The following is a 23,754-nucleotide window of genomic DNA, read 5'->3' as shown; positions in this document are numbered from 1 at the left end:
AGGAGTTATGGTTTAGGGTTAGGAGTTATAGTTTGGGGTTAGGAGTTATGGTTTAGGGTTAGGAGTTATAGTTTGGGGTTAGGGTTAGGAGTTATGGTTTAGGGTTAGGGTTAGGAGTTAGGGTTAGGAGTTATGGTTTAGGGTTAGGGTTAGGAGTTATGGTTTAGGGTTAGGGTTAGGAGTTATGGTGTTAGGGTTAGGGTTAGGAGTTATGGTTTAGGGTTAGGGTTAGGAGTTAGGAGTTAGGGTTAGGAGTTAGGGTTAGGGTTAGGAGTTATGGTTTAGGGTTAGGGTTAGGAGTTATGGTTTGGGGTTAGGGTTAGGAGTTATGGTTTAGGGTTAGGAGTTATGGTTTAGGGTTAGGAGTTATGGTTTAGGGTTAGGGTTAGGAGTTATGGTTTAGGGTTAGGGTTAGGAGTTATGGTTTAGGGTTAGGGTTAGGAGTTATAGTTTAGGGTTAGGGTTAGGAGTTAGGAGTTATGGTTTAGGGTTAGGAGTTAGGGTTTAGGGTTAGGGTTAGGAGTTAGGTGTTAGGGTTAGGAGTTATGGTTTAGGGTTAGGGTTAGGAGTTAGGAGTTATGGTTTAGGGTTAGGGTTAGGGTTAGGAGTTATGGTTTAGGGTTAGGGTTAGGAGTTATGGTTTAGGGTTAGGGTTAGGAGTTTAGTTTAGGGTTATGGTTTGGTTTAGGGTTAGGGTTAGGGTTAGGAGTTATGGTTTAGGGTTAGGGTTAGGAGTTATGGTTTAGGGTTAGGGTTAGGGTTAGGGTTAGGAGTTATGGTTTAGGGTTAGGGTTAGGAGTTATGGTTTAGGGTTAGGGTTAGGAGTTATGGTTTAGGGTTAGGGTTAGGAGTTAGGAGTTATGGTTTAGGGTTAGGGTTAGGAGTTAGGAGTTATGGTTTAGGGTTAGGGTTAGGAGTTATGGTTTAGGGTTAGGAGTTAGGAGTTATGGGGTTAGGGTTAGGAGTTATGGTTTAGGGTTAGGGTTAGGAGTTATGGTGTTAGGGTTAGGAGTTATGGTTTAGGGTTAGGAGTTAGGGTTTAGGGTTAGGGTTAGGAGTTATGGTTTGGGGTTAGGGTTAGGAGTTAGGAGTTATGGTTTGGGGTTAGGGTTAGGAGTTATGGTTTAGGGTTAGGAGTTATAGTTTGGGGTTAGGGTTAGGAGTTATGGTTTAGGGTTAGGAGTTATGGTTTGGGGTTAGGGTTAGGAGTTATGGTTTAGGGTTAGGAGTTATAGTTTGGGGTTAGGGTTAGGAGTTATGGTTTAGGGTTAGGGTTAGGAGTTATGGTTTAGGGTTAGGGTTAGGAGTTATGGTTTAGGGTTAGGGTTAGGAGTTATGGTTTAGGGTTAGGGTTAGGAGTTATGGTTTAGGGTTAGGGTTAGGAGTTATGGTTTAGGGTTAGGGTTAGGAGTTATGGTTTAGGGTTAGGGTTAGGAGTTATGGTTTAGGGTTAGGGTTAGGAGTTATGGTTTAGGGTTAGGGTTAGGAGTTATGGTTTGGGGTTAGGGTTAGGGTTAGGAGTTATGGTTTGGGGTTAGGGTTAGGAGTTAGGGTTAGGGTTAGGGTTAGGGTTAGGAGTTATGGTTAGGGTTAGGGTTAGGAGTTATGGTTTAGGGTTAGGGTTAGGAGTTATGGTTTAGGGTTAGGGTTAGGAGTTATGGTTTAGGGTTAGGGTTAGGAGTTATGGTTTAGGGTTAGGGTTAGGAGTTATGGTTTAGGGTTAGGGTTAGGAGTTATGGTTTAGGGTTAGGGTTAGGGTTAGGAGTTATGGTTTGGGGTTAGGGTTAGGAGTTATGGTTTAGGGTTAGGGTTAGGAGTTATGGTTTAGGGTTAGGGTTAGGAGTTATGGTTTGGGGTTAGGGTTAGGAGTTATGGTTTAGGGTTAGGGTTAGGAGTTATGGTTTGGGGTTAGGGTTAGGAGTTATGGTTTGGGGTTAGGGTTAGGAGTTAGGAGTTAGGAGTTATGGTTTGGGGTTAGGGTTAGGAGTTATGGTTTGGGGTTAGGGTTAGGAGTTATGGTTTGGGGTTAGGGTTAGGAGTTAGGAGTTAGGAGTTATGGTTTGGGGTTAGGATTAGGAGTTATGGTTTAGGGTTAGGGTTAGGAGTTATGGTTTAGGGTTAGGGTTGGGAGTTATAGTTTAGGGTTAGGGTTAGGGTTAGGGTTTAGGGTTAGGGTTAGGAGTTATGGTTTAGGGTTAGGGTTAGGAGTTATGGTTTGGGGTTAGGGTTAGGGTTAGGGTTAGGGTTAGGAGTTATGGTTAGGGTTAGGGTTAGGAAAAAACATAGCCGATTTTCTGAAGAGTTCAACATAGAATATTTTCAGACATTTTTTTAAAAGTTCCATAAATCACTCAGGCCGGCCCCCACCGACTTGGGCCCGTAGTATGGTGCTCCCACAGTGGGCACTGGTGAATGTAGGCCATTTAAAGTCATTTTAAGCCGTTTTAAAAATATGCACCTGGTAACCCAAAAGAGGGCACTTAGAAAATATTCGAGAGGAAAGGACATAGCCGATTTTCTGAAGAGTTCAACATAGAATATTTTCAGACAATTTTTTGGAAAGCTCTATAAATCACTCAGGCCGGCCCCCACCGACTTGGGCCCGTAGTATGGTGCTCCCATAACGGGTATGTAGGTGTGTAGCCCATTTAAAGGCATTTAAATTCGATTTGAATAAATGCACCTGGTAACCCAAAAGAGGGCACATAGCCGTTTTTCTGAAAAGTTCAACATAGAAAGTATTCAGACCTTTTTGTAAAAGCTCCATAAATCCCTCAGGCCGGCCCCCACCGACTTGGGCCCGTAGTATGGTGCTCCCACAGTGGGCACTGGTGAATGTAGGCCATTTAAAGTCATTTTAAGCCGTTTTAAAAATATGCACCTGGTAACCCAAAAGAGGGCACTTAGAAAATATTCGAGAGGAAAGGACATAGCCGATTTTCTGAAGAGTTCAACATAGAATATTTTGAGGTGTGTAGCCCATCGAAAATCATTTAAATTTGATCTGAATAAATGCACCTGGTAACCCAAAAGAGGGCACATAGCCGTTTTTCTGAGCTGTCCAACATAGAAAGTTTTCAGACCTTTATTTCAAAAGCTCCATAAATCCCTCAAACCGGCCCCCATTGACTTGGCCCCGCAGTATGGTGCTCCCAAGTCGGGCATTGAGGTGTGTAGCCCATTTAAAAGCATTTAAAACCATTATAAAATTGTGGGCCTGGTAACCCATAAGTAAAACCATAAGGTGATGTCAGTAGGCTAGTCCTTATATATTTTTTTAATAAGCTCCAATAATCACTCAGGCCGGCCCCAACTGACTTGGCCCCGTAGTATGGTGCTCCCATGTCGGGCATTGAGGTGTGTAGCCCATTTAAAAGCATTTAAACCCATTATAAAATTGTGGGCCTGGTAACCTAAAAGAGGGCACTTAGCCGTTTTTCTGAAAAGTTCAACATAGAAAATATTCAGACCTTTTTCTAAAAGCTCCATAAATCCCTCAGGCCGGCCCCCACTGACTTGTGCCCGCAGTATGGTTGTTCCATAGCGGGTTATGAGGTATGTAGCCCATCGAAAATCATTTAAAACCATTATAAAATTGTGGGCCTGGTAACCCAAAAAAAATACCAGGCGCACGGGATGGTGGATTAGTCCAGACATTTTCTAAAAGCTCCAATAATCACTCAGGCCGGCCCCCACCGACTTGGCCCCGTAGTATGGTTGTTCCATAGCGGGCATGTAGGTATGTAGCCCATTTAAAAGCATTTTAAACCATTATAAAATTGTGGGCCTGGTAACCCAAAAGAGGGGACATAGCCGTTTTTCTGAAAAGTTCAACATAGAAAGTATTCAGACCTTTTTCTAAAAGCTCCATAAATCCCTCAGGCCGGCCCCCACCGACTTGGCCCCGTAGTATGATGCTCCCATAGCGGGCATTGAGGTGTGTAGCCCATCTAAAATCATTTAAATTCGTTTTGAACATATGCACCTGGTAACCCAAAAGAGGGCACATAGCCGTTTTTCTGAGCTGTCCAACATAGAAAGTTTTCAGACCTTTTTCTAAAAGCTCCATAAATCCCTCAGGCCGGCCCCCACTTACTTGGCCCCGTAGTCCAGGTTAGTGGACTTAGTCTCTGAGCGGAAAGCTGCAGGGTTACCAGGTGCACGCGGTCCGTTTTGGGTTACCAGGTGCCCGAGCTCCGTTTTGGATTACCAGGTGCCCGAGGTCCGTTTTGGGTTACCAGGTGCACGCGGTCCGTAACAGCGGGACTATGGTCTTTAATGCCCGAGGAGGGGTGCTTAAGTGTGGGTGCCCTGGTTCGCCTGGTGTGCAAGGTTGTGGAGGGGGGGTGTCCCCGGCTGTAAGTCATGCCCAGAGAGAGGGGTGTTGACCCGGTCCAGTGAGTGAAGGCCTATTGGCCTGGAGGTCCGTGGTTCCACTGTCCTTATGGGGGGCAGAGTGGCCTTTTTTTTGGCCCGTTTTCCGATCACCATTTCCCGCATGAATTTTCAGCTATTTTTCGGCATTTCGGCATTTCGGCATTTCGGTATTTCGGTATTTAGGTATTTCGGCATCAATGACGACCTTGTTAGGGTTAGGAGTTATGGTTTAGGGTTAGGGTTAGGAGTTATGGTTTAGGGTTAGGGTTAGGAGTTATGGTTTGGGGTTAGGGTTAGGAGTTATAGTTTGGGGTTAGGGTTAGGAGTTATGGTTTAGGGTTAGGGTTAGGAGTTAGGAGTTATGGTTTGGGGTTAGGGTTAGGAGTTATGGTTTGGGGTTAGGGTTAGGAGTTATGGTTTGGGGTTAGGAGTTAGGAGTTATAGTTTGGGGTTAGGGTTAGGAGTTATGGTTTAGGGTTAGGGTTAGGAGTTAGGAGTTATAGTTTGGGGTTAGGGTTAGGAGTTATGGTTTGGGGTTAGGGTTAGGAGTTATGGTTTAGGGTTAGGGAAAATAGGATTTTGAATGGAAATAATCTGTTTGGTCCCCACAAAGATAGTAAAAACAAACATGTATCTCACCCCTCATGGTGCGAGCGTGCTCCTCGTACAGCGTCGTCATGGTAATGTTGTGCATGTCCCTCAGCTCCTGAATGGCTGCCTCGTGGTTCACCGTCAGCTCATCCATCTGATTGGTTGATTGATTGATCCATCATCACTTGCACAATTATGTGAGAAGAAAACTATTTCCCACCCTCTCCCTTCGATCAACTCATGAAGAACGGAACTACATTTCCCATCATGCCTGTCAACAATTGTTATATTTGTTAATTGCTTTATGGGTAATAGAGTCTTCACTTATAACATAAATTACACCGGAAGAACTCTATTTCCCATGATGCCACAGTCTGTCACCTGCTCCTGCTGCTGGGTTCTGATCTCCTCCACCTCTTCCTGATGCTCCGCCCTCAGGTGTTCCGTCTCCTTTGAGTGACAGACCCTTAGCTCCGCCTCCACCGCCGATAGCTCCTCCTCCTGCTGCAGCTGCAGCTCCTGGAGCTCCCGCTCAAACCCCACCTCCAGCTCCGCCTTCTCCTTTTGCAGCCTCTCCCATTGGGTGGTGTTAGAAGCTGAAGGGGACGAGTAGAGTGGTAGGAGGAGATTATTATTATTATTTAAATTATTTAACCTTAATTTAACTATTTTAACCGACAAATGTCATTAAAAAAAATGTTTTACCAAGGAATGCTCCTTCTTTATAAAAATAAAGAACAAAATAAAGACCTGATATGTTTGTCACTCACCGACTTCCTGTCTGATCCTCTGAATCTCCAGGGAGAGCTCTTTCTCCTTCTCTGTAGCGCTCTCATTCTGGTACACACACACACACACGCACGCACGCACGCACGCACGCACGCACGCACGCACGCACGCACGCACGCACGCACACACACACACACACACACACACACACACACACACACACACACACACACACACACCCACACACACACACGCACAGAGCGAGAGAGAGAAAGAGTCACATTTAACAACACAATCACATATGATAGCATCTAATCAGTCATAAGATTATCTGACACATCAGCCAATCAGTTAGCTAGTCCAGTCAGCAAATTTACATTTATTTGAAATGTTTGGACCAAGTTTACAGGTAACTTATTAGATACTTTGTAGTCATGTTGGGCGAGTTGAAACCGGTGTATTTCTGAATCAAACGCGCCAAATAAATGGACATATTGGGGATATAAAGAAGGAATTTATATTATTTATAAGCTTTATTTTGATGTATTACACTTATATTTTCATAAATGTTGAATATTTATATTTCTGTAGTTTGAATTTGGTGCTCTGCAATTTCACCGGATGTTGTCAAATCAATCCCGCTAACGGGATTGGAGCGTTAAGGGATCCCTATTAACATATGTTTCCCATGCCAATAAAGCCCCTTGAATTGAATTGACAGAGAGACAAACCATCCAAACCAAAAAGGCCTGTGGGGTTGATGGTATCCTAAAAGAAATGATAACACTACATGATTCCATTTTGTGATATTTCATAGTTTTGATGTCTTCACTATTATTCTACAATGTAGAAAAATAAAGAAGAACCCTTGAATGAGTAAATGTGTCCAAACTTTTGACTAGTACTGTATATAATATTGATGCTTTATCTGTGGAATACCCATAAAAATATTTCCGCTAAAAGCTAATCTCTTTAAATGATCAGTCAGCTCTAAAAGTGGGCGTGAAATGAATCCATACCCCAGCTATCCATACCCGTCGTGATGCACTCACTTCCAAATCTCATTTTGGTCCAGATCCTATTTATTTATTTATTATTTATTTATTATTTATTTATTTATTTATTACCAAAGAAGTTGGTTCTAGGAGGCAGTTCCCCTTTAAATACGGGACCATGTAGGGCTGTGTAAGTGGAAGCTCCTGGGTAACGTTTCCCACTAGGTACAGATCTAGGATCAGCTTCCCCTCTCCCAGTCCTAACCTTAACCAGTAGTGGAGTAAATGCTAAACCGACCTAAGATCAGCTTCCAGGGACAACTTCTCCCTACACTGTAACTGAGAGTGGGACTGTGTGTAGGACTGCAATGACACACAGACAGACACTAGAGGGAGCCATCATATCGCAAATGAGATAAAGAGACAAAGTACCACACAGGGTCTGGGATGTTCTGGGATATTCTACGTACACATTCTATTGATACAACAAAGTTACCTCATCTCACTCCCCTCATCTCACTCCCCTTACCTCATCTCACTCCCCTCATCTCATTCCCCTCATCTCACTCCCCTCATCTCACTCCCCTTACCTCATTCAACCTCATCTCATTCCCCCCATCTAACTCCCCTTATCTCATCTCACTCCCCTCATCTCATTCCCCTTACCTCATCTCACTCCCCTTACCTCATCTCACTCCCCTTACCTCATCTCACTCCCCTCATCTCACTCCTCTCATCTAACTCCCCTTACCTCATCTCACTCCCCTCATCTCACTCCCCTTACCTCATCTCACTCCCCTCATCTCACTCCTCTCATCTAACTCCCCTTATCTCATCTCACTCCCCTCATCTCATTCCCCTTACCTCATCTCACTCCCCTTACCTCATCTCACTCCCCTCATCTCACTCCTCTCATCTAACTCCCCTTACCTCATCTCACTCCCCTCATCTCACTCCCCTTACCTCATCTCACTCCCCTCATCTCACTCCTCTCATCTAACTCCCCTTACCTCATCTCACTCCCCTCATCTCACTCCTCTCATCTAACTCCCCTTACCTCATCTCACTCCCCTTACCTCATCTCACTCCCCTCATCTAACTCCCCTTACCTCATCTCACTCCCCTCATCTCACTCCTCTCATCTAACTCCCCTTACCTCATCTCACTCCCCTCATCTCATTCCCCTCATCTCACTCCTCTCATCTCACTCCTCTCATCTAACTCCCCTTACCTCATCTAACTCCCCTTACCTCATCTCACTCCCCTCATCTCACTCCCCTCATCTCATTCCCCTCATCTAACTCCCCTTACCTCATCTCATTCCCCTCATCTAACTCCCCTTACCTCATCTCATTCCCCTCATCTAACTCCCCTCATCTCATTCCCCTCATCTAACTCCCCTCATCTAACTCCCCTCATCTCATTCCCCTCATCTCACTCCCCTTACCTCATCTCACTCCCCTTACCTCATCTCACTCCCCTTACCTCATCTCACTCCCCTTATCTCATTAATCTCACTCCCCTTATCTCATTCATCTCACTCCCCTTACCTCATTTCACTCCCCTTACTTAATCTCACTCCCCTTACTTCATCTCACTCCCCTTATCTCATTAATCTCACTCCCCTTACCTCATCTCACTCACCTTACCTCATCTAACTCCCCTCATCTCACTCCCATTACCTCATCTCACTCCCCTCATCTCACTCCCCTTACCTCATCTCACTCCCATCATTTCATTCCCCTCATCTAACTCCCCTCATCTCATTCCCCTCATCTAACTCCCCTCATCTAACTCCCCTCATCTAACTCCCCTCATCTAACTCCCCTCATCTCACTCCCCTCATCTCACTCCCCTCATCTCATTCCCCTCATCTAACTCCCCTCATCTCATTCCCCTCATCTAACTCCCCTCATCTCACTCCCCTCATCTAACTCCCCTCATCTCATTCCCCTCATCTAACTCCCCTTGCCTCATCTCACTCCCCTTACCTCATCCCACTCCCCTCATCTAACTCCCCTTACCTCATCTCACTCCCCTCATGTCATTACCCTCATCTCACTCCCCTCATCTCACTCCCCTTACCTCATCTATTCTCACTCCCCTCATCTCACTCCCCTTACCTCATCTAACTCCCCTCATCTCACAAGCAACACTGAACCATGCATGAGAGCATCAGCTGTTCCGGACAACTGTGTGATCATGCTCTCCATAGCCGATGTGAGTAAGACCTTTTAACAGGTCAACATTCACAAGGCCGCAGGGCCAGACGGATTACCAGGATGTGTACTCAGAGCATGCGCTGACCAAAGGCTGGTCATGGCTCACATCAACACCATTATCCCAGAAACCCTAGACCCACTCCAATTTGTATACCGCCCCAACAGATCCACAGATGAAGCAATCTCTAATGCACTCCACACTGCCCTTTCCCACCTGGACAAGAGGAACACCTATGTGAGAATGCTATTCATTGACTACAGCTCAGCGTTCAACACCATTGTGCCCTCAAAGCTCATCAGTAAGCTAAGGACCCTGGGACCAAACACCTCCCGCTGCAACTGGATCCTAGACTTCCTGACGGGCCGCCCCCAGGTGGTTAGGGTAGGTAACAACACATCCGCCATGCTGATCCTCAACACGGGGGCCCCTCAGGGGTGTGTGCTCAGTCCCCTCCTGTACTCCCTGTTCACTCATGACTGCATAGCCAAGCATGACTCCAACACCATCATTAAGTTTGCCGACGAAACAACAGTGATAAGCTTGATCACCAACAATGATGAGACAGCCTATAGGGAGGAGGCGTTTTTTCATTTCTCCTGCTTTTTGCTATTCTCCTTTTTCTAGTCCTCCCGGTTTTGACCCTTGCCTGTTTCTGGACTCTGTACCCGCCTGCCTGACCATTCTGCCTGCCTTGACCACGAGCCTGTCTGGCACTCTGTACCCGCCTGCCTGACCATTCTGCCTGCCTTGACCACGAGCCTGTCTGCCACTCTGTACCAGCCTGGACTCTGATCTGGTTTTGACCTTTTTGCCTGTCCACGACCATTCTCTTGCCTACTCCTTTGGATTAATAAACATTGTAAGACTCCAACCATCTGCCTCCTGTATATAACCTCCACATTGACTCTGTACCGTAACACCCTGTATATAGCCTCCACATTGACTCTGTACCAGTACCCCCTGTATATAGCCTCCACATTGACTCTGTACCGGTACCCCCTGTATATAGCCTCCACATTGACTCTGTACCGTAACACCCTGTATATAGCCTCCACATTGACTCTATACCGGTGCCCCCTGTATATAGCCTCCACATTGACTCTGTACCGGTACCCCCTGTATATAGCCTCCACATTGACTCTGTACCGTAACACCCTGTATATAGCCTCCACATTGACTCTATACCGGTGCCCCCTGTATATAGCCTCCACATTGACTCTGTACCGGTACCCCCTGTATATAGCCTCCACATTGACTCTGTACCGGTACCCCCTGTATATAGCCTCCACATTGACTCTTTACCGGTACCCCCTGTATATAGCCTCCACATTGACTCTGTACCGTAACACCCTGTATATAGTCTCCACATTGACTCAGTACCGTAACACCCTGTATATAGCCTCCACATTGACTCTGTACCGTAACACCCTGTATATAGTCTCCACATTGACTCTGTACCGGTACCCCCTGTATATAGCCTCTACATTGACTCTGTACCGTAACACCCTGTATATAGCCTCCACACTGACTCTGTACCGTAACACCCTGTATATAGTCTCCACATTGACTCAGTACCGTAACACCCTGTATATAGCCTCCACATTGACTCTGTACCGGTACCCCCTGTATATAGCCTCCACATTGACTCTGTACCGTAACACCCTGTATATAGTCTCCACATTGACTCAGTACCGTAACACCCTGTATATAGCCTCCACATTGACTCTGTACCGGTACCCCATGTGTATAGTCTCCACATTGACTCAGTACCGTAACACCCTGTATATAGCCTCCACACTGACTCTGTACCGTAACACCATGTATATACTGTAGCCTTCATTGTCCACCATAGTCTTTACCCTAGCTTTAAACTCATTAAAAAGGATGAATTCCTGCAATTTCATGGAGCACACTATTGATGGAACAAACACAGTAAGTCTTATCTAACTCCTACCTAATGGTCCTGTGTGTCTTAAGGTGACCACCGACCAGCTATCTCTACCCTGTCCTGTCTGACTCCCAACCAGCTAACTCTATCCTGTCCTGTCTGACTCCCAACCAGCTAACTCTATCCTGTCCTGTCTGTCTGTCTCCCAACCAGCTAACTCTATCCTGCTATCTCTACCCTCTTGTCTGTCTGAACCCAACCAGCACACTGTACCCTGTCCTGTCTGACTCCCAACCAGCTAACTATATCCTGTCCTGTCCTGTCTGACTCCCAACCAGCTAACTCTATCCTGTCCTGTCTGTCTGTCTCCCAACCAGCTAACTCTATCCTGCTATCTCTACCCTCTTGTCTGTCTGAACCCAACCAGCACACTGTACCCTGTCCTGTCTGACTCCCAACCAGCTAACTATATCCTGTCCTGTCCTGTCTGACTCCCAACCAGCTAACTCTATCCTGCTATCTCTACCCTCTCTTGTCTGTCTGAACCCAACCAGCACACTGTACCCTGTCCTGTCTGTCTCCCAACCAGCTAACTCTATCCTGTCTGTCTGACTCCCAACCAGCTAACTCTATCCTGTCCTGTCTGTCTGACTCCCAACCAGCTAACTCTACCCTGTCCTGTCTGACTCCCAACCAGCTAACTCTATCCTGTCCTGTCTGACTCCCAACCAGCTAACTCTATCCTGTCCTGTCTGACTCCCAACCAGCTAACTCTATCCTGTCCTGTCTGACTCCCAACCAGCTAACTCTACCCTGTCCTGTCTGACTCCCAACCAGCTAACTCTATCCTGTCCTGTCTGACTCCCAACCAGCTAACTCTATCCTGTCCTGTCTGACTCCCAACCAGCTAACTCTATCCTGTCCTGTCTGACTCCCAACCAGCTAACTCTATCCTGTCCTGTCTGACTCCCAACCAGCTAACTCTATCCTGTCCTGTCTGACTCCCAACCAGCTAACTATATCCTGTCCTGTCTGACTCCCAACCAGCTAACTCTACCCTGCCCTGTCCTGTCTGACTTCCAACCAGCTAACTCTATCCTGTCCTGTCTGACTCCCAACCAGCTAACTATATCCTGTCCTGTCTGACTCCCAACCAGCTAACTATATCCTGTCCTGTCTGACTCCCAACCAGCTAACTCTACCCTGTCCTGTCTGTCTGACTTCCAACCAGCTAACTCTATCCTGTTCTGTCTGTCTGACCTCCAACCAGCTAACTCTACCCTGTCCTGTCTGACTCCCAACCAGCTAACTCTACCCTGTCCTGTCTGACTCCCAACCAGCTAACTCTACCCTGTCCTGTCTGACCCCCAACCAGCTATCTCTATCCTGTCCTGTCTGTCTGACCACCAACCAGCTAACTCTACCCTGTCTGTCTGTCTGACCTCCAACCAGCTAACTCTATCCTGTCCTGTCTGTCTGACCTCCAACCAGCTAACTCTACCCTGTCCTGTCTGTCTGACTCCCAACCAGCTAACTCTATCCTGTCCTGTCTGTCTGTCTCCCAACCAGCTAACTCTATCCTGCTATCTCTACCCTCTTGTCTGTCTGAACCCAACCAGCACACTGTACCCTGTCCTGTCTGACTCCCAACCAGCTAACTATATCCTGTCCTGTCCTGTCTGACTCCCAACCAGCTAACTCTATCCTGCTATCTCTACCCTCTCTTGTCTGTCTGAACCCAACCAGCACACTGTACCCTGTCCTGTCTGTCTCCCAACCAGCTAACTCTATCCTGTCTGTCTGACTCCCAACCAGCTAACTCTATCCTGTCCTGTCTGTCTGACTCCCAACCAGCTAACTCTACCCTGTCCTGTCTGACTCCCAACCAGCTAACTCTATCCTGTCCTGTCTGACTCCCAACCAGCTAACTCTATCCTGTCCTGTCTGACTCCCAACCAGCTAACTCTATCCTGTCCTGTCTGACTCCCAACCAGCTAACTCTACCCTGTCCTGTCTGACTCCCAACCAGCTAACTCTATCCTGTCCTGTCTGACTCCCAACCAGCTAACTCTATCCTGTCCTGTCTGACTCCCAACCAGCTAACTCTATCCTGTCCTGTCTGACTCCCAACCAGCTAACTCTATCCTGTCCTGTCTGACTCCCAACCAGCTAACTCTATCCTGTCCTGTCTGACTCCCAACCAGCTAACTATATCCTGTCCTGTCTGACTCCCAACCAGCTAACTCTACCCTGCCCTGTCCTGTCTGACTTCCAACCAGCTAACTCTATCCTGTCCTGTCTGACTCCCAACCAGCTAACTATATCCTGTCCTGTCTGACTCCCAACCAGCTAACTATATCCTGTCCTGTCTGACTCCCAACCAGCTAACTCTACCCTGTCCTGTCTGTCTGACTTCCAACCAGCTAACTCTATCCTGTTCTGTCTGTCTGACCTCCAACCAGCTAACTCTACCCTGTCCTGTCTGACTCCCAACCAGCTAACTCTACCCTGTCCTGTCTGACTCCCAACCAGCTAACTCTACCCTGTCCTGTCTGACCCCCAACCAGCTATCTCTATCCTGTCCTGTCTGTCTGACCACCAACCAGCTAACTCTACCCTGTCTGTCTGTCTGACCTCCAACCAGCTAACTCTATCCTGTCCTGTCTGTCTGACCTCCAACCAGCTAACTCTACCCTGTCCTGTCTGTCTGACCCCCAACCAGCTAACTCTACCCTGTCCTGTCTGTCTGACCCCCAACCAGCTAACTCTACCCTGTCCTGTCTGTCTGACCTTTAACAAGCTAACTCTATCCTGTCTGTCTGACCTCCAACCAGCTAACTCTACCCTGTCCTGTCTGACTCCCAACAAGCTATCTCTACCCAGCCCTGTTTGCCAGTGTGTATAGTGTGTGTGTGTGTGTGTTTGCCAGTGTGTATAGTGTGTGTGTGTATTTGCCAGTGTGTATAGTGTGGGTGTTTGTTACCTGTAGACAGTAGTGTTGGGAAGTAATGATGAAGGCTTGTAGTCCTAGCGTAGTCTTCCTCAGTTCCTCTCTCAGTGATGTCAGCTGATCCTCCTGTTCCACACAGCGATTCTGAAGCCTCTGGACCTATAACAATACCACAATAACACATATGAATCTCATATACAGTAACATGATGATCTACAGTAACATGATCTACAGTAACATGATCTACAGTAACATGATCTACAGTAACATTATAATATACAGTAACATGATGATCTACAGTAACATGATGATCTACAGTAACATGATCTACAGTAACATGATCTACAGTAACATTATAATATACAGTAACATGATGATCTACAGTAACATGATCTACAGTAACATGATGATATACAGTAACATTATAATATACAGTAACATGATGATCTACAGTAACATGATCTACAGTAACATGATCTACAGTAACATGATGATCTACAGTAACATGATGATCTACAGTAACATGATGATATACAGTAACATGATCTACAGTAACATGATGATCTACAGTAACATGATCTACAGTAACATGATCTACAGTAACATGATGATCTACAGTAACATGATCTACAGTAACATGATGATCTACAGTAACATGATCTACAGTAACATGATCTACAGTAACATCATAATATACAGTAACATGATGATCTACAGTAACATGATGATCTACAGTAACATGATGATCTACAGTAACATGATCTACAGTAACATGATGATCTACAGTAACATGATAATATACAGTAACATGATCTACAGTAACATCATAATATACAGTAACATGATGATCTACAGTAACATGATCTACAGTAACATGATGATCTACAGTAACATGATCTACAGTAACATGATGATCTACAGTAACATGATCTACAGTAACATGATGATCTACAGTAACATTAGGATCTACAGTAACATGATGATATACAGTAACATGATCTACAGTAACATGATCTACAGTAACATGATGATCTACAGTAACATGATAATATACAGTAACATGATCTACAGTAACATGATGATCTACAGTAACATTAGGATCTACAGTAACATGATGATATACAGTAACATGATCTACAGTAACATGATCTACAGTAACATGATGATCTACAGTAACATGATAATATACAGTAACATGATCTACAGTAACATCATAATATACAGTAACATGATGATCTATAGTAACATGATGATCTACAGTAACATGATCTACAGTAACATGATGATCTACAGTAACATGAGGATCTACAGTAACATGATGATATACAGTAACATGATCTACAGTAACATGATGATCTACAGTAACATGATCTACAGTAACATGATGATCTAGAGTAACATGATCTACAGTAACATAATATACAGTAACATGATGATCTACAGTAACATGATCTACAGTAACATGATCTACAGTAACAGAATATACAGTAACATGATGATCTACAGTAACATGATCATTTTTATGCGGTATTCACTGTGCCAATATACATTTTGTAGCTTCTCTTTAACTCTATATTGTTGGAAAAAGACCCGCGAGTAAATATTTCACTGTTAGTCTCCACCTGTTGTTTACGAAGCATGTGACAAATAACATGTGATTTGATACAGTAACATTATAATGTACAGTAACATGATAATATACAGTAACATTATAATGTATGGTGTTATGCTCTGGAGCTATGAAACAATTAAAAGTATTACATTATTTTTTAATTAAAGGTTCAACCTGAAATTTGACTTCAAGCTTTTAACCCAACCCTTCTGAAGTGGAGAGGCGCGGGGGCTGCCAAATTGGGCACCCGGGGAGCAATTAATTGCCTCGCTCCTGAGCAGAATGACACATTTTTTTCATATTGTCGGCTCGGGAATTCGATCTAGCAACCTGTCGGTTACTGGCCAAACGCTCTGAAAACTAGGCTACCTGTTGCACTCAGCTACGAAACAATCATTACGTCTCGGCTTCAGCTCAGTGGGCTAAAACAGACTTGCGGTGCATATGCACACAGTCAACACTGCAGTCACTGGACCATACAGTAATATGCACACAGTCAACACTGCAGTCACTGGACCATACAGTAATATAACAACACATCACACTGCAGTCACTGGACCATACAGTAATATAACAACATATCACACTGCAGCCACTGGACCATACAGTAACATAACAACATATCACACTGCAGTCACTGGACCATACAGTAATATAATAACATATCACACTGCAGCCACTGGACCATACAGTAATATGCACACAGTCAACACTGCAGCCACTGGACCATACAGTAATATGCACACAGTCAACACTGCAGCCACTGGACCATACAGTAATATGCACACAGTCAACACTGCAGCCACTGGACCATACAGTAACATAACAACACATCACACTGCAGTCACTGGACCATACAGTAACATAACAACATATCACACTGCAGTCACTGGACCATACAGTAACATAACAACATATCACACTGCAGTCACTGGACCATACAGTAACATAACAACATATCACACTGCAGCCACTGGACCATACAGTAACATAACAACATATCACACTGCAGTCACTGGACCATACAGTAACATAACAACATATCACACTGCAGTCACTGGACCATACAGTAATATAAGCATACATACAGTCAACACTCGCAGCTCACTGGACCATACAGTAATATAAGCAACATCAGCTGCAACACTGCAGCTCACTGGACCATACAGTAACATAACAACATATCACACTGCAGTCACTGGACCATACAGTAATATAACTAACATATGCACACTGCAGTCACTGGACCATACAGTAATATAGACACACATCAGTCGAACACTAGCATGCTCACTGGACCATACAGTAATATAACAACATATCACACTGCAGTCACTGGATCAACAGAAATAAAACATGACACTGCAGCCACTGGACCATACAGTAACATAACAACATATCACACTGCAGTCACTGGATCATACAGTAATATAATAACATATGACACTGCAGTCACTGGACCATACAGTAATATAACAACATATCACACTGCAGTCACTGGACCATACAGTAACATAACAACATATCACACTGCAGTCACTGGACCATACAGTAACATAACAACATATCACACTGCAGTCACTGGACCATACAGTAATATAATAACATATCACACTGCAGTCACTGGACCATACAGTAATATAACAACATATCACACTGCAGTAACAACACAACATATCACACTGCAGTCACTGGACCAGACAGTAACATAACAACATATCACACTGCAGCCACTGGACCATACAGTAACATAACAACATATCACACTGCAGTCACTGGACCATACAGTAATATAACAACATATCACACTGCAGTCACTGGACCATACAGTAACATAACAACATATCACACTGCAGTCACTGGACCATACAGTAATATAACAACATATCACACTGCAGTCACTGGACCATACAGTAATATAATAACATATCACACTGCAGTCACTGGACCACACAGTAACATAACAACATATCACACTGCAGTAACAACACAACATATCACACTGCAGTCACTGGATCATACAGTAATATAACAACATATCACACTGCAGTCACTGGATCATACAGCAATATAACAACATATCACACTGCAGTCACTGGACCATACAGTAATATAACAACATATCACACTGCAGTCACTGGACCATACAGTAACATAACAACATATCACACTGCAGTCACTGGACCATACAGTAACATAACAACATATCACACTGCAGTAACAACACAACATATCACACTGCAGTCACTGGATCATACAGTAATATAACAACATATCACACTGCAGTCACTGGATCATACAGCAATATAACAACATATCACACTGCAGTCACTGGACCATACAGCAATATAACAACATATCACACTGCAGTCACTGGACCATACAGCAATATAACAACATATCACACTGCAGTCACTGGACCATACAGCAATATAACAACATATCACACTGCAGTCACTGGACCATACAGTAATATAACAACATATCACACTGCAGTCACTGGACCATACAGTAATATAACAACATATCACACTGCAGTCACTGGACCATACAGTAACATAACAACATATCACACTGCAGTCACTGGACCATACAGTAACATAACAACATATCACACTGCAGTCACTGGACCATACAGTAACATAACAACATATCACACTGCAGTCACTGGACCACACAGTAACATAACAACACATCACACTGCAGTCACTGGACCATACAGTAACATAACAACATATCACACTGCAGTCACTGGACCATACAGTAATATAACAACATATCACACTGCAGTCACTGGACCATACAGTAACATAACAACATATCACACTGCAGTCACTGGACCATACAGTAACATAACAACACATCACACTGCAGTCACTGGACCATGCAGTAACATAACAACATATCACACTGCAGTCACTGGACCATACAGTAATATAACAACATATCACACTGCAGTCACTGGACCATACAGTAATATAACAACACATCACACTGCAGTCACTGGACCATACAGTAACATAACAACATATCACACTGCAGTCACTGGACCATACAGTAAAATAACAACATATCACACTGCAGTCACTGGACCATACAGTAACATAACAACATATCACACTGCAGTCACTGGACCATACAGTAAAATAACAACATATCACACTGCAGTCACTGGACCATACAGTAACATAACAACATATCACACTGCAGTCACTGGACCATACAGTAAAATAACAACATATCACACTGCAGTCACTGGACCATACAGTAATATAACAACATATCACACTGCAGTCACTGGATCATACAGTAATATAACAACATATCACACTGCAGTCACTGGACAACACAACATATCACACTGCAGTCACTGGACCATACAGTAACATAACAACATATCACACTGCAGTCACTGGACCATACAGCAACATAACAACATATCACATGATTGTCTTGGGAATAATATCGATATATAGTCTGGAATTTCCAAGAGTAACTTTAGTTTTTTCTCTGTGTATAAGACCAATGCAGTAGTCAAACCCACAGCTGTGTGAGTGTAGCTGAGGTGAATCATATTCTCCTATAGAGGTACCCTGTCTGAAACCTGAAAACTTTAGCTCCCAGAGATGATGCCTTAGGCGGGGCTAACACAGTCTTGTAGCATGAAGACAATCCAGCTTGAAGCACAATCACAAAAGCATCATTTTCAGAACCACGTACCTCCTCCCTCTGTTTCTCCCTCTCTCTCTCCCTCTCCTGCTCCTCCCTCTCTCTCTCCTTCAACTGCGCCTCCTCTTTCTCCCTCTGCAGGTTCTCCTGCTGTTCCTGCTTTGGCCTGAAGGGGGGAACGCGCCGAGGGGAGCCGGGGGGAACTGACACTCTGGCGGCTGCTGCTGGACGCTGCCTGGGGAGACCTGGAGAGAGAGGGAGAGGAGGGGGAGATAGAGAGAGAGAGGGAAAGGGAGACAGAGAGGGATATATGGGAGGACACAGAGGGAGAAGATAGAAAAAGAGGGAGAGAGAGAGAGAGAGGGAGAGAGAGAGAGAGAGAGAGAGAGAGGGGGGGGGTTAAATGGGGTTAAATTAACAGTATGAAAAACACATCCTTGCGATTGCCCCAGACGCATCAGACAGACTGAGCCTGCCACCACTGATTTACACAGATCACTGCTACTGCCCTGCATCACTGCTACTGCCTGGCATCACCGCTACTGCCTGGCATCACTGCTACTGCCTGGCATCACCGCTACTGCCTGGCATCACTGCTACTGCCCGGCATCACTGCTACTGCCCGGCATCATTGCTACTGCCTGGCATCACTGCTACTGCCTGGCATCAGATCACTGCTACTGCCCTGCATCACTGCTACTGCCTGGCATCACCGCTACTGCCTGGCATCACTGCTACTGCCTGGCATCGCTGCTACTGCCTGGCATCACCGCTACTGCCTGGCATCACTGCTACTGCCCGGCATCACTGCTACTGCCTGGCATCACTGCTACTGCCCGGCATCACTGCTACTGCCTGGCATCACTGCTACTGCCTGGCATCACCGCTACTGCCTGGCATCACCGCTACTGCCTGGCATCACTGCTACTGCCCGGCATCACTGCTACTGCCTGGCATCACTGCTACTGCCTGGCATCACCGCTACTGCCTGGCATCACCGCTACTGCCCGGCATCACTGCTACTGCCTGGCATCACTGCTACTGCCCGGCATCACTGCTACCGCCTGGCATCACTGCTACTGCCTGGCATCACTGCTACTGCCTGGCATCACTGCTACTGCCTGGCATCACTGCTACTGCCTGGTATCACTGCTACTGCCTGGCATCACTGCTACTTCCTGGTATCACTGCTACTGCCTGGCATCAGATCACTGCGACTGCCTGGCATCACTGCTACTGCCTGGCATCACTGCTACTGCCCGGCATCACTGCTACTTCCTGGTATCACTGCTACTGCCTGGCATCAGATCACTGCTACTGCCTGGTATCACTGCTACTGCCTGGCATCACTGCTACTGCCTGGCATCACTGCTACTGCCTGGCATCAGATCACTGCGACTGCCTGGCATCACTGCTACTGCCTGGCATCACTGCTACTGCCCGGCATCACTGCTACTGCCCGGCATCACTGCTACTGCCTGGCATCACTGCTACGGCCTGGCATCACTGTTACTGCCCGGCATCACTGCTACTGCCTGGCATCACTGCTACTTCCTGGCATTACTGCTACTGCCTGGCATCACTGCTACTGCCTGGCATCACTGCTACTGCCTGGCATCAGATCACTGCTACTGCCTGGCATCACTGCTACTGCCTGGCATCAGATCACTGCTACTGCCTGGCATCACTGCTACTGCCTGGCATCACTGCTACGGCCTGGCATCACTGCTACTGCCTGGCATCACTGCTACTGCCTGGCATCACTGCTACTGCCTGGCATCAGATCACTGCTACTGCCTGGCATCACTGCTACTGCCTGGCATCACTGCTACGGCCTGGCATCACTGCTACTGCCTGGCATCACTGTTACTGCCTGGCATCACTGCTACTGCCCGGCATCACTGCTACGGCCTGGCATCACTCCTACTGCCTGGCATCGACTCTTTCAAACTGGATGACACACATAGAAAGGTTGATCTAACCTTGTTACACACATTACTGGTCTGACACACACACACACACACACACACACACACACACACACACACACACACACACACACACACACACACACACACACACACACACACACACACACACACACACACACAGGGGTTTCCTCCTCTAATGACATCGATGGATCATTCTGTCGTCTCCGTTAGTTCAATAAAGACGATTATCAGATTCCCCTGAGACCGATAAAATATGTACTGTAGGTGTGTGTAGGTGTGTGTAGGTGTGTGTTTGTGTAGATGTGTGTTTGTGTAGATGTGTGTATGTGTGTGTTTGTGTAGATGTGTGTAGGTGTGTGTGTGTATGTGTGTGTGTGTGTGTGTAGGTGTGTGTGTGTGTGTGTTTGTGTAGATGTGTATGTGTGTGTGTGTAGGTGTGTGTAGGTGTGTGTTTGTGTAGATGTGTGTAGGTGTGTGTGTGTATGTGTGTGTGTGTGTGTGTGTGTGTGTGTGTGTGTGTATGTGTGTGTGTAGGTGTGTGTGTGTTATCCCAGTCGTTACAACAGTCAGCCTGACAGTAATACAACTCAACAGCATCAATATTAGTGGAAAATAATTATTCTTAATGATGTTTTATATTGTTTATTTATTTAAACCTTTATTTTACGAGGCAAGTCAGTTAAGAACAAATTCTTATTTACAATGACGGCCTATCCCCGGCCAAACACGGACGACGCTGGTCCAATTGTGCACCGCCCTATGGGACTCCCAATCACGACCGAATGTGATGCAGCCTGGATTTGAACCAGGGACTGTAGTGACGCCTCTTGCACTGAGATGCAGTGCCTTAGACCGCTGCGTCACTCAGGCGCCCAGCATCGGGAGGTTGTGTCTCCCATTTGGGCAGTTACATATATGAATATTAGTTTATACGGTATTATATCGCTACTTTCCAATAATTGATTTGTACAAATATATATATATGTAAAATAGTAATTAAATGTATGATGTCCCATAGGTGCTTTGTGTGGTTCATATCTTTCTCCCACAGCCCATAATACTGTCTAGTCGTCTTCTCTAGTAGTCAATCAAATATAACAACATATGCTATTTAGCAGACACTTTTATCCAAAGAGACTTACAGTCATGCACGTATTTTTTTTAACATATAGGTGGTCCTGGGAATTGAACCCACTATCCTGGTGTCGCAAGCAACGTGACTTTACCAACCCGAGCAAGGTGAATACATTCAGTCGGGACAACTGACTAGGTATCCCCCATTCCCTTTCCCTGACGCCATCATCCACCGTCTATTCAGCTCTGAAACATCTGTTACCCCTGCAGCGCAGGACTGGTCTCCATGACAACAGGGGGCATCATCTGTCTCCGGTAATGAGCTGGGGGGAGGGGGTGAGGTGGAGACACTTGGCTTTGACAGTGAATGAAAGGGAGCATTTACAGGACACCCCAGCCCCTCTCCCCTCCCCCAGCCCCTCCTCCAGCTCCTCCCACCGCCCCTCTCCCTGCCCCTCCCCCTCTCCCTGGCCATCCTCCCCCTCCCCCATCATGTTGTCTCATGTTGTCATTATGTTTTCTACACCTAATATTCTCACTTCTCTCCCCACGCTCTCTGGTGTGTGGGTGTGCGGGTGTTGCGTGCGTGTATACATGTGTACCTGTGCGTGTGTACCTGTGTGTGCCTGTGTGTGTGTACCTGTGTGTGCCTGCGTGTGTGTAACTGTGTCTCACCTGGTGACTGGGGTTTAGGAGGCACCACAGCCAGCCTCTTAGGAGAGGAAGGGAGGGACCTTGTGATCTCAGAACTCCTCGGGAACTCCTTCCTCACACCTGTCATCAAACACAGCAACAAATCACAAACATGGCATTAAGCAATCAACCAATCAGAGACAATCAAAAACACATCAATTAAGCAATTATAACATTTCATTAGGCAATCAACCAATTATGTTATCAGTCTAATCAATACAGTATCTAATCTTCAACATCGCCCTCCTTTTCTCTCTACCCATATCTAACATTTAATCAGTTTAATGGAATAAACAAAAAAACAAAAGGGAAATAAACAAGGGAAACATTAGTAAACAATACACTAACAAAAGTTTTAAAATAATATAGACATTTTAAATGTTATGTAATTGGCTATGTACAGTGTTGTAACAATGTGCAAATAGTTGAAGTATGAAGGGGAAATAAATAAACAGATAAATATAGGTTGTATTTACAATGTTGATTGTACTCCACTGGTTAGCCTGTTCTCATGACAACGGGTCACAAATGTTGCTGCTGTGACAGCACACTGCGGTATATCGCCTCACAGATATGGGACTTTATCAATGTTTGATTTGTTTTCAAATTCTTTGTGGATCTGTGTAATCTGAGGGAAATATGTGTCTCTAACGTGGTCATTCATTTGGAAGGAGGTTAGGAAATGCAGCTCAGTTTCCACCTCATTTTGTGGGCAGTGAGCACATAGCCTGTCTTCTCTTGAGAGCCATGTCTGCCTACGGCGGGCTTTCTCAATAGCAAGGCTATGCTCACTGAGTCTGTACATAGTCAAAGCTTTCCTTAATTTGGGGTCAGTCACAGTGGTCAGATAGCATTCCAATTTTCTCTGTTTTTTGGTTGATTATTTCCAGTGTGTCAAATAGTTATCTTTTTGCTTTCTCATAATTTGGTTGGGATCTAAATATGTTTCTGTCCTTGCGCTCTGTTTGTGAACAGAGCCCCAGAACCAGCTGGCTGAGGAG

General features: G+C 45.5%; 1 protein-coding gene across 1 annotated transcript in view; it reads right to left on the bottom strand.

Annotated features, from left to right (window-relative positions):
* mtus2a (microtubule associated tumor suppressor candidate 2a) overlaps positions 1–23,754 on the bottom strand; it is a 154,210-nt gene that overhangs the window by 22,203 nt on the left and 108,253 nt on the right. The window contains exons 6-11 of the mRNA XM_071364997.1: positions 22,736–22,834; positions 19,086–19,279; positions 13,787–13,912; positions 5,739–5,805; positions 5,350–5,564; positions 5,017–5,122 (exon numbers count right to left, since the gene is read on the bottom strand). Coding sequence (XP_071221098.1) covers positions 5,017–5,122; positions 5,350–5,564; positions 5,739–5,805; positions 13,787–13,912; positions 19,086–19,279; positions 22,736–22,834 — 807 coding nt within the window. The remainder of the gene's footprint in view (positions 1–5,016; positions 5,123–5,349; positions 5,565–5,738; positions 5,806–13,786; positions 13,913–19,085; positions 19,280–22,735; positions 22,835–23,754) is intronic.

Source organism: Salvelinus alpinus, chromosome 24, assembly GCF_045679555.1.
Source record: "Salvelinus alpinus chromosome 24, SLU_Salpinus.1, whole genome shotgun sequence".
NCBI lineage: Eukaryota > Metazoa > Chordata > Actinopteri > Salmoniformes > Salmonidae > Salvelinus > Salvelinus alpinus.
Note: the sequence above shows the minus strand (reverse complement) of the source record. Positions and strands in the feature narration are given on the sequence as shown.